At 39.6% G+C, this 12310-nt stretch overlaps 1 protein-coding gene across 3 annotated transcripts in view; it reads right to left on the reverse strand.

Annotated features, from left to right (window-relative positions):
- Nucleotides 1-12310, reverse strand: part of EPM2A (EPM2A glucan phosphatase, laforin) — a 42584-nt gene that overhangs the window by 14986 nt on the left and 15288 nt on the right. Inside the window, exon 1 of one of the 3 annotated variants that reach the window (XM_075413732.1) lies at nucleotides 7407-7472. The exons of the other annotated variants lie outside the window; for them this stretch is intronic. Within the exon in view, the coding sequence (XP_075269847.1) occupies nucleotides 7407-7411 (5 nt within the window). The 5' untranslated portion in view covers nucleotides 7412-7472. Of the gene's footprint in view, nucleotides 1-7406; nucleotides 7473-12310 lie in introns of those variants that run through there. 3 annotated transcript variants of the gene reach the window in all.

Consider the following 12310-nt stretch of genomic DNA (forward strand, 5'->3'; position numbering starts at 1 on the left):
GCAGCTGATCTCTTCCACGCCAAGACTAGAACATGTTCCAGACTTGTCCCCCTTGGGAAATGGAAGTGCAAAAGGGATTGTAAACCATCTTTGTTCTTCTGACACAATCACAGATCATATTAACCTAATTTTGTCTCTAGGATAAGTGCACATGTTCCAATAAATTCAATGGAATTGCTCTCATTACGCTTGCAGTACCTTTGTATCTATACAGGGGAAACAACCACACTATAAACTCTTCTCCTGTCTCATTCACCTCACTCCATTAAAAAGTTAAAAGCCAATGAATTTACATTTTATATATTTTTTTTAATCTCTTTTATCTCTAGATATGATCTGAAATAACTTGGTCACACAAGACTTTATGTACATGGCCAAAACTAAATTGTGGAAGATAAAATTTTATCCTTCCTGTACTCAAAGCGAAATGCCTTAAGTCATATTTCACTACATATTTCTACTGCGAAAATAAGAAAGTAACCATTCATAAGCACACCAACGTCTCGTAGGACAGGGTGTCCAGACCTAGCCTTATAAGACTTAGTCAGACTTCATTTTCAAACATAACACGCAGGGTTCCTACGGATGCCTAAGGAGCACACTGCATGCAGCAGAAAGCAGGATTTGCCTTTGCAGGGAATGACTCTTCTCGTACTTTCATTTGTATAAACACCATCTGAAACAACGGATGTGCCAATTACAAAAATACAGCCCGAGAGAAGAATCAGGTTCCAAGGCTTGTACTGAACAACCTGGAAAGGACTCCTCCGTTGGCTTGTGAGGACAAATACTTAAATGCTCCAATTATAGAATCTTGTCTCATGCAATCATGGTTGCCAATGGTTACTTCCTACATATGTCTCCATTAGGTTGCCAACATTCCCATTTGTTTTGAGTTAGAACAAATACTCAGAAACACAAGAACAACAGGCTGCTAAACTAAGCCAGATCGTAATGAGCCATGAATCTCTTGGCATTAGGAATGAGAATTTCTAACATTAATGCTTAGCAATGGGAATGATGCCACTGCTGGCACCTTTAAGTTAAAGCATCTTAACAAAATTGACTTAAACTGCTACAGATGAACTCTAAGTTAGTGCCTAAGAAGTTTCAGGAATCATTGGTAAAAATATCTTCTGTCTTCTTTCAGAGCTTACCTATTAGCAGCTGCTTAGAAATCTAGCCTGTCAAAATAATAAAAGATAAATCAAAATGCACCTTTTCAGAGCCAATGGAAATGCTTTCCAATGCCCCAGAAACAAGCACGTACTCCAGAAAATTACATAATTGCAAAGCACAATTTATTGCAAGGTGGCCTTGTGATCCACATGGCAGCATATGCACACATACTAAATACTGTAATCCCCTCAGAACTGCAACAGTCAGAGGAAGAAGTACATCCACCCCTTCTGGTACCATCCAAATACAACAGTCTTGACGGGCTCTGCATCTGTGTTCATTCCAGTTAAGAAATTTATCCAGACTTTCTAAACCTGCATCAGTTCACTTACACTAATTTTAAAGAGGGACAGACACATTCTAGCATACCACAGGCTAGGGGACAACTTCTTAGAAATATTGAGGAAAAAAAAAAAATCAATGCATCACCACAATCAGCTACATAAATATCTAAAATAATATGTTCCCACAACAAAGTCAAATCAAAGGGACAACAGCTGCATGGTGCCACCATAATAAAATTGTCAGAAAACTTCATTTTAGCTAACATACCTGGTTACTAGTTTACAAATGTAAAACTAATAACCCTGGTGGATGAGTTGACAACTTCAAAGGCTGAGATTGAGACTGTAACGGAGTTACTGAGAGGCCCCAGAAGGGCATGTGCAAATCTTCTTAACACAAAATTGCAAATTACAGGGGGATCTCTTGAAGAAGTCTTGGATATAAAAGGGAAAAAAATCATTTGAGTTAAATTTTATAAACGAGCCCAAAGATTTACAAGAATTACCAAGGCTTGTCTATTTTAAAAAATGCCTCTTTTTTTTTTTTCAGATTTCTTTTCTTTCCTACCAATATCAATTCACCTGCTTGGAAATTGAAATTGCAGGCATTTGAACACATGTATTAAAGTGATCTACTGTCAATAAAGTTTATGTAAATGTGTTTACATTCTTGGCTGAAGCTTGACTTTGTAAATTTGTAAAACATTACTCATGCTGGATAGCCTTATTACTTAGACCACAAATGTATTTGAGACACTTTTTCCTCCTTTCATCTCACCAGATCGAAGCAACCCAATATTATAGGAAGCCGCGCAGTTCAGTCTTCTGCAGTGAAAGCTGTAGTGAACGCTGTGTTTAGGAACGGCCCGCACAATGTTCTGAAGAGTTTCAAAAAGGCAGTTCTGGGGAAGCTAGATAAACTAAATAAATATTTTTAAAAGGCTCTAGAAGCCCACCAACATCCACACATACATGTTAGTGCCTACGAAAGAAGGAAGCTTCTACTTCGTTATTTATTTTATTTATAGTCTACATTTTCTTGTCTCTGTATTAAAACTGAAATGCACATTTCCCCTTTTTCCTCTTCTTGCATGCTTAAAATCATCTTATCTGTTACTAGGTTTTTCACATCAAAGAAAAAAGACATTTCATTTAAACTTACAAATCATGGTGTCTATTGAACCATTAAAGAAGAAATACGTATTTCTTATAACTTAGCAACCTCTATGACATTTGACTCCATTTTTATCACAACTCACAAGAGGACATATATTAAACTTCTGAACAATAGCAGGGATTATGTACCTGACTCCCTGAAAATAAATTTCTCAAAATACAAGCATTAAAGGAGGGAAGAAGAGATTTTCAGTTCAGCCTCTTAATATGTTCCCTGGGAAGAAAAACACAGTTCATTTCTTTTTTTGTTTCTTCTTGCAGAGAGAAAACTGTAAATGGGAAAATACAACAGCAATTCAATAACCTCTATTTACTCTTGGGAAATAAAACACTTATGTTTGAGACAAACTTCAAAGAAACTAGAGCTACATTCAAATTTCCTTTCTAATACATAATTTTTTATCCTTTAAATAGGATCCTCCATATTATTATATGAAGAGGCTTTTTTAAAATTATCTTGTGAACATCTAGAGTATTTAAGCATGAAAACTTGCTTTTATATCTCTCAACATTTATAAAAATTATTGAAGCTAGAGGTAGAATTCATAACAATAGCTTCAGCTTGCTACTGCTTTAGACGAAGTATCTTTTACTCTTTTCCCATTTCATTTGAGTCGAAACAGCTATGCAGTTGTTTATTGCAGACTTTTCCGACTCACAGGTTACCTGTTTCAGAAATACAGTATACACTGAGCAAGCAAACACCAAACCAGCTGGTGGTAATAAACTATCTGATGGTGTCACCTTTCACATTTGGGGACTGAAAACTCTCTCCCTTTTAGGCTTTTTTTCTGCAGGAGTCAGCTGCAGGCTGGCTGGGCTAATCTGCCCTAGGAGTTGTGCCTGTGAAAAGCCACGGGAAGGTTAGGCAGAGTGGGGCTACACTGCAAATGCAAGTCCCTGGTTCAACGGTTTCACCAGCTGCGAATTATGGAGTTCTCTTCGTGACGTTCTTCCGATAACAACCAAACATCCAAATTTGCTCCCTCCTGGTAAACTAAATAGCAATAAGCTTGAGTACACAATCTCTGCTTTAGAAAAGGAGATTCTGCTGTCTTTAGACAAGCCCTTGCTGCCAAGAAGGCCAATGGCATCCTGGGGTGCATTAGGAGGAGTGTGGCCAGCAGGTCGAGGGGGGTTCTCCTTCCCCTCTACACTGCCCTAGGGAGGCCCCGTCTGGAGTACTCTGTCCAGTTCTGGGCTCCCCACTTCAAGAAAGATGAAGAGCTACTGGAGAGAGTCCAGCGGAGGGCTACCAGGATGACGAGGGGACTGGAGCATCTCTCCTATGAGGAGAGGCTGAGGGAGCTGGGCTTGTTCAGCCTGAAGAAGAGAAGGCTGCGAGGCGACCTAATAAATGTTTATAAATATCTCAACGGTGGGTGTCAAGAGGATGGGGCCAGACTCTTTTCAGTGGTGCCCAGCGACAGGACAAGGGGCAATGGGCACAAACTGAAGCACAGGAAGTTCCATCTGAACATGAGGAAGAACTTCTTCACTCTGAAGGTGACGGAGCACTGGAACAGGCTGCCCAGAGGGGTTGTGGAGTCTCCTTCTCTGGAGATATTCAAGACCCGCCTGGACAAGATCCTGTGCAGCCTGCGGTAGGTGACCCTGCTTCGGCAGGGGGGTTGGACTAGATGACCCACAGAGGTCCCTTCCAACCCCTACCATTCTGTGATTCTGTGATTCTGTATATTAAGAAATGCCAGGTATTACAGGGCACCTAATAAACGCATGTAAAAGCTAAGAGGAACTCAATATCTGCGAGACAACTGGAACATCATCTTTGGTGAAAGCATGATGCTGCCCCTTCCCCGTTGTCCTGGCTGTGAGCTAAATTGCCCAGGGTTCCACAATCTCAGCCAATTTCATTCACAGCCGGCAACACAGGCAAATTGCTTTCCAATGGAGACAGAACTTTACTCCCTCGCTGACTGCCTGAATGTCAAAGAGTAGAGAGGTGGGAAAACGGGCTGAAGACCTCCAGAAGAAACGCGCACAAGGGACAGGGAGGCACAGTGAAATTAGAAGCAACAATAGTTTTTGCTCCCTAACAGTGATACCTCACATAGAATTCGTATTTGCCAGACTATCAACATTTGTCTGTTGTATCCCACAGAGAAAAACGCAACGAATATGTATGTTTACTCCTCAAGGTTTTGTCATGGAAAGTTCCCAGTTGTCTTCTGATTTTTGCTCCCAGAGTGACACAGAACCGCAAGCTTTGCTTAAGAAGACAGACCATTTTGTGCAGCGACACACCTATGAAAAGATCCATTTTAAAGAGCAACAGTGGTTTTAAGCCAATATTACCCATCACCAGCCAGCTGATGAAAGGGGTTCAACTCGCCATCAACAGCCAGTCTCTGCTTGCTGCCATTTTATTAACGAAATCCTCATTCCTAAACAACCAACTCTCTAAAAAAAGTTCAATTAAATGCCCATTCCAAATACCACATATGAATGGCAGAATGGTAAAGGAAAACATCAGAAAAGTATCCAGACAAAGCTCACAAGACTATCCAGACAGTATGCTAAGATCCCCTTTAGCTTGTTCTGTCCTGTTGCCCACTCGCTGTTCAGAAATTACTTCGTTAAACTACCAGCTCTTTTGAGTTGAAACCTCATTTCAGGTTTTCTTCTAAAACACCTGGCAAGCCACAAGCTCCTGGTATGTGAAAGAAAGCCAGTTGCCTCCATGAAGCAGCAGCCAGCCTTTGCAGCTTTCTCCCCCTCTGCCATCTCACAACACTCGGTCCAACTCGGCTATGCACGTCCTACCAGGTTTTTAAAATGACTTTCAAAAAGTTTTAAAACTTGCCAAATTCACCAAGCTGAGTAGAAGCACATTGAGCCATGCTCGAAGTACTTCAGAAGTATAATTTATACAGATGAATTATTTGGTTTCCAGAGGAGTGATGCATCTGATAACTGCCGCCTTGCAGAGCTTTGTGCCGATGTGGCGTTACAAGTGCCAGGACCCTTGCTGTGGTCCCGTTCCTCCTCCTGCTGCCAGGCACACGCTGACAGTCCAGCAGCGACACGGTGCTGACCCCGTAAAGCCCAGCGCAGACCCACAACAGACGGAATTATATTAACTTCCGAGATGGAAGTAGCTTAAGAACTCTGATGCCGCAAAAGCCCTCTTTTGCCTAGGAGGCATTACTGTTTAGGGGTTTTAGCAATACTATCAGGAAGCTATGGCATATACACACCACTTCCCTAGCCATCAAAGTTTTGGGAAGCCAACCAGTTTTTCCTCGGCTGAGCCACCGGGCAGTTTGAAGTGCCCTGACATTACGTCTGAGTATGATCCAGACTGTGATTAGGGGGAAAATATCCCACAACTTTTTCAGATGTGTAACATCCAAAAGATTTCCTTTATCTTTCTTTGCAGGAGTAAGGAACAGAAAGAACTTCACAACCCTGATTTCCTTCATGAGGCATATAACAAAGGCAAACAAGATGTCATGAATGTGCCACGGAAGCCATTTCCTTCTAGTAGAGATGAGTGCTAGGCATTACTCTGGGGGATTCGGTAAATTCTGAACTGTGAAAATATTCTGTGTTTCATCAGATGTACACTGGTTTTCATCAAAAGTGAAATCCATATCAGTGTGATTGACTATCAAGAATAATTCTAATTGTTCCATAACCTAAAGCAATGTAAAATTCCACATTAAATCACTTACAAAATATTATGTTGTTTAGATTATAAATGTGAACTGTTCAAAATTATTAATTTATCAATAATGCTGACAACATACATTGTGGCTTTATACAAACAAGAGAAAACACTCAGAAAAGCTTGTGAATATTAATGATTGCTGCCATTTGAAAAATGGCTGACATAAAAATATTAATAGTTCATAAGTTTGCTAGTTTTCAGTCCCATTTGCTGCCAAAATCATTCCCTCCCCCCAATTTTATCATATTCACAGAGATAATTTACCATTCATCAGCCGTTACTTCAACAGTGTCATCCCAACGTAGACAGTACTTTGTGTCCCTCAGCCACGACATCACACAACAAACCTGGTAGCATGCTGGCTAGTAGCCATTCATCAGATTTAACAGACCAGCCACTATAGGTAGAAGTATACTGTGAATTCAAACACTGATGACAGTAATGCAAAAATTTTTAATCTAAAAGCTCCATGATTTTTTCCTCTGGCAAAATTTCCATCGCTCATTTAAATGCCAGATTTTGCTTGTTACTATGGCACTCACAAGAAATGCGATTAGAAATGAGCAGCTGAGATGCAGGCATTCCCATTTCAAGCTCCTTTTGAGTGCTCAGATGGTAGGTCACGGCGAGGGAGCCAGCGCTGTGCTGACAACAGCTATTTGCCAACATTCAGAAAAACAAAAGGTGAAAAGTGAGCTTCCTCGACCCAGTTTATCCACAGTATTACACAGGTACCACAGGTTGTGACTGCACTGCTGGCACATCCTAACTATTCCTGTGCAAAGTTCACAGAACTGGGATTTGCAGCTAACTCTCCGATAGCCTGGCTTAGGTTATCCCAGCCAGGTACCATCCTGCCCATGCAAAACCACAAAACTTGGAAAAGCAGAATCAGTTTTCAAGGTTTTAGGTACTGTTAGGGAGGGCGCAGTGTGGGGAGTTCACAAAAGGAGAAAATATTTGTTTGGATAGGCAACAAATACAGAAGAAAAATGCATTACTTACCCAATACAGAGATACATCAAATTAAACATATGTAAACAAATAAGGACTTTAAAAATGGATAAAATTCTGACCTCATAATATGTCTGTCTTCTCACTCTTGCTCCTATTTCCTCACATTTCCTCTTAGTTTTCAATAACCTAAATAAAAAAATGCTTAAAAGTCACTTCTTAACAGTCATTTGAAACTCATTTTCTTCACAGCAGAGACTAGTAAAAGCATTTCACAGCTTCAGTTGAGGGTGATACAGAAAAACAATGAAGATATACGAGGGACAAAAAAATAGAATTAATATTTAAACCATTCTATAAAAGAGGATTCCCACTGGAAAGTAAAGAATGGATCTCATTTAGACTAATTTACGCCTATAGCTCAGTGTAATACACCAAAATTCAAATGAGTGGTCAAATGTCCTAATTTATGGGATAAACATATCACAAAATGAGGCTTAGAATATTCTCACTATTCAGTATATAAAATGGCCACCTAACTTTACAGTCAGAGCCCCAAGTTCTAAAATCAAAGGCCAAACTCCTATTGATGTTAAGTATTTTTAATCAGGATTATTTTATTAGAATACAATCGAAGACTTTTGTTCCAGAGCTCATTATTTCTTATTCTTTTCTCTAATATTGCTACCACAAGTATTCTTTAGGCTCAGGGGACAGCTAGCTCTCAGCTTTTAATGTTAATTATGGTAATCTCCGTAGACATCATCACCTCTTAATTCGTAAGGTAGCCATAAAGTATCAGTTCAGCTTTCTAATACAGTAGCATAGTTCATTGCACTCCAGGGTTTCTTTTGTGACAGCTTCCTCTTCAAAGTTTTTTTTATAATTCACCAATAAAAAAATTACTTCAGAATTACACTTCAAACAGAAGGGCATTTTATTTAGTGAATGTATTAAAACTAGTAAGTCAGAAGAGACGTGAAAGAGTAAAAATAAATAAAAGCACTCTCTCTTGTTTCCAGCTACATAATTCAAAGGTAATTCTAACTTCATATTAAACTCAGATAGATGTTATTCATTAATATAGGCTAGGGATGCAATACAAGATCAAGATGAAGACACCTAGCCCTGGTTATCTACAAACGGGTGGCTTCAGGCACGTCCATTCTCAATGCATTGCCTAAGTACAGCTTCCCACCATTATCTGAGACGTCTTATAGGATCTCGAACATCTGGATGGGGCTCACAGATATGGCCAAGGAGCTATAAGAAACCATGTTCCTGTAGTGCAGCAGCTGGAGGACAGACAGTAAACTCCAGAGCATCTCAAATAACACTAGACATCAACATTCAAGCAATCAGACAGGATGTTTAATGTCTCATTATAAATCAATATCGATCTCATCAGCATCGTCAGTGGAGTATGGAGACCAATGCGATTCTTCAGTTCACTCTAAAGCGGACATCTAGTCGCCAGTGAGTTGAATTGCTGTATACAAACATAGGAATTTAGTCATCTTTATCTCAAACTGAGTCCTACCACAGATGTCTTTAAGTATATCTTTACATTCATCAACCCCAGCAGAGTTCTAACACTCAAACAGCAATAACCATGCCTCATACGACTCAAGTAAGTTAACAGAAGTTACATTATTTACCGTCTCCAGTGATTCTCACACAAAAATATACTCAACCAGCTTTCTGTTTTTCACTTCAATTAAAGATGCATATCAATCATATAAATGTTGATTTTCTTCACAGGAGAATTACTACAGACAAAAGGAAACTCAGTGCTCATCAGCAGAATACTGCTTTAGTGCCTCCAGAAGCTAAATAAGAAGCATCTGGATTTTGCCCTGGATCATTCCTCATCCACTCACCTATCTATGTTAACGTTGTAGTAAAAACGAGGAGCACATATTCCAGAGAATCTCCTGATCATCCCCACTTAACACTTAACTTAGGTTATAACCTACATTACTATGGCAGCGTTGAATGAAACTGTCTTACCAACAAGCTACAAAGCATTTGTAAAAACTACACCATAAATTAAGCTTAATTTGCAACCATCACGAGACAAACAAACAAAAATAGTATTTCCAAGTACAAGGGTTTATTTTCTTTCTATCTTTCGCTTTATTTTGTCTTACAGAAAAAATTAGGGACATAAACACTGATGATAGCAATACATTCATCAATGTCACAATTTCTTGGATTATGTCCAGTTGCAGGAACATCCACCCGCTCCATAAACATGAAATACTAATATTTAACGACCTTGATACCTAAGTGCAAAAAAGCTACTACAAAAACTGTACCTCAAAAAAATTGTTCTCAGGACCCATGGCTACTCTCATGTAGTGACTCCTCCATTACATTCTTTTACATGTAAAGGTGATTGTATATTTTCCTCTAGAATGTTTAGCAGCTGTAACAATACTTCAATTAAAGATTCACTAACGGAATCCAGTTTAGCTGCATTTCACATGCAAAGCATGTAAATAATATTTTTATTCATCAGAGTCAGGAGATATGATGCACAAAAAGCACACACAATGAATAAAATTACAGTTCTGAAGCCAGTAAATTTGAAACACATTACTAAAACATATGAGACACCATAGATGGCCTCAAAGTATATGCCCTAAAATGAAGAGGTAGTGGTCATACACCGTATTCAAATGAGTAGGCAAAAACTATGGGAACTCACTACTCATCAGGGGTGGATTCGGGAACCTAAAATTAGTCTGAAAATAGCAAACTATAACAAGACGGCTTTTCCTCTTGGTGATATTCTTTCCCGTAGCACCTAATTCTGCCATCAAGCACCACTGTCTCCAGCATATTATTTAAGGATTTTGTAATTTCAGGTGACACTCCCTCTCTTGCTCTTACGCAATGCCTTTCTTCTGAGAATTGCAGAAGATTTTATATAAATAATAAGGTATGTAACACCTATGAATCAGGAAGTTCCACCTTTCACAGATGAAGCTGAAATAGAGCTAACCTGCACCAGACTTACAAATTTTCTGAAGTCATCTTCTCCCAGAAAAGATTACAATAGCTCTAATTCGCTTTGGGAAATTACTGTGTCGTATCTGAACTCTCCTGCAATTTGAAGGCATCTTAATGTAGTAATGTCTAACACGAGAGAGAAAGGGACTGTTATTTTTTCCTGAATTGGATTTCTGTGACATGTGTCATTACATGTTCAAAACAAGTAAATGCTGATGCCACGGAGGTATCAGTCATGACTCTGTACCTGCAGGCAAGCTCCATTTCACACTTGAAGAAAATTACTTAAAATCCTGCTATGCTTAAACACATCATACGCACTCCAACCTGAATGACCAACACAAAGCGAGCTCTCTAAGTTTAAACACAAATTCACTGATTTATGAGTGAATACATCCCTACCAAACAAGAAAAATCTGATTCCTCAGAGCATTGCCATCAGCCCCAGCATGATTCCGAATGATTTCTGGCACCAGCAGGAAGCAGGCTCTCCCCATCCTGCCGCAGCCCATTTAAGGTTTAAGCACATGTTTCATGAAGAAGCAAGGTGGTAGCGAAGCTCAGAGCAACTGTTTCTAATTCTTGCGATGAGACAGACGACAAGTAAAACCATTCCGCAGGAGCCCATTGTGACAGAGATAAACTTTCCTCTCCACCTAATTCGCGCACGGCGATCCTATTAAGAAGTGGAGCAACACAGAGAAGGGGCTCACATCAAAAGTTTTCACTGATAAATCACTTCTTTCCAGCCACCACTGCTCTGTAAAGATCCTACAGCTGGTGACAGGATGCAGAATTTGTGCTCGTAAAACTCCCTGCAGTGCTGTCACCTCCGTTACAGCGCGGAAAAGAGTATCCTTAGCTGGATAACTACGACCTGACCATACACAGAGCTTTTAACTGTACAAGCAGAGGGACTGGCTCTTTGCTTCTGTTTTGGGCTTTTTTTGTGTTTTGTTTTTTTTTTCTTTTTGGTGATATTCATCTCCGTACTACCCTTCCGAGGCAATAAATCCATTACAAAATAAAGGCATTTTCACCAACTCAGCCACTCTGCCAAAAAAAAGAGAAAATCTTAATTAGCCAGTATTTTCGGGCTGTTTTGTTATAACCAGCAGAATGGTGAATCTGCCCCCAGCTGTTAATAATTAAAAAGTCATTCAAGGCTGCATATCTTCAAAGGATTAAGAATAATTATGCAACAGAACTGTTATGGGGTATGCTCACTTAATATAGCTCAAAGAAACGAGATAAGAGTTACTTACTGAAGCTGTACATATAAGGTTGCCTTGCAACAAAGGTATGTGTGTGCAAGAGGGGAATACAACTCAGAAAATTTTCTCCAAATATTCTTTAGTGGAATCTGCAGCTTCTTACATAACCTTGGAAACATACAGTGATGCAGATAAGGCGGTATTAAATGGATCACTGCTGCCTCTGGAAAGGAAGATAAGTTAGCTTTTGGTGCTTAGATATTCACTTGCTGACAGCTGTTCTTCTTTCTGACAAACTTCCTCTGCCAAGCGAAGATTATTGGGATTGACAAATGTGTGCTTTGGAATAAACAAGATCTTTTCTCTGATAAGGTGTTGGAAATGGATGCTTAAGATACAGATAACAGTATAGTCTGTCAGGCATATTATATAGCTCCAGGGGGTCTCAGGGAAAAGGTACTAAGCCACACAAACAGCTACATATGCCCGACAGTGTTTATGAATCCATACTATTCCAAAAGATACCAAGAGAAGGAAATCTTTCCCTCACTCACCACAACTCTGACAAGAAAAAGACAATTCTGCTTCCTACCCTGTGGCAGGGTGCGGACAAAAGAGCAGAATGAGGAGACGAGATGGTTAGGCTGGTGTAGCTGAAACGGTAAACTGGAGAAATTCACACAAAGCAATGCTCAGACCTAACGAAAGTACAAGGTAGTTTAATTCCTTAAAAAAATACATACCCCTTTGGGATCACTAACTGCTCTGTAACCAACACCAGCTGCACGTGGCATATC

The sequence above is a fragment of the Opisthocomus hoazin genome, chromosome 2 (assembly GCF_030867145.1).
Source record: "Opisthocomus hoazin isolate bOpiHoa1 chromosome 2, bOpiHoa1.hap1, whole genome shotgun sequence".
Taxonomy (NCBI): Eukaryota; Metazoa; Chordata; class Aves; order Opisthocomiformes; family Opisthocomidae; genus Opisthocomus; species Opisthocomus hoazin.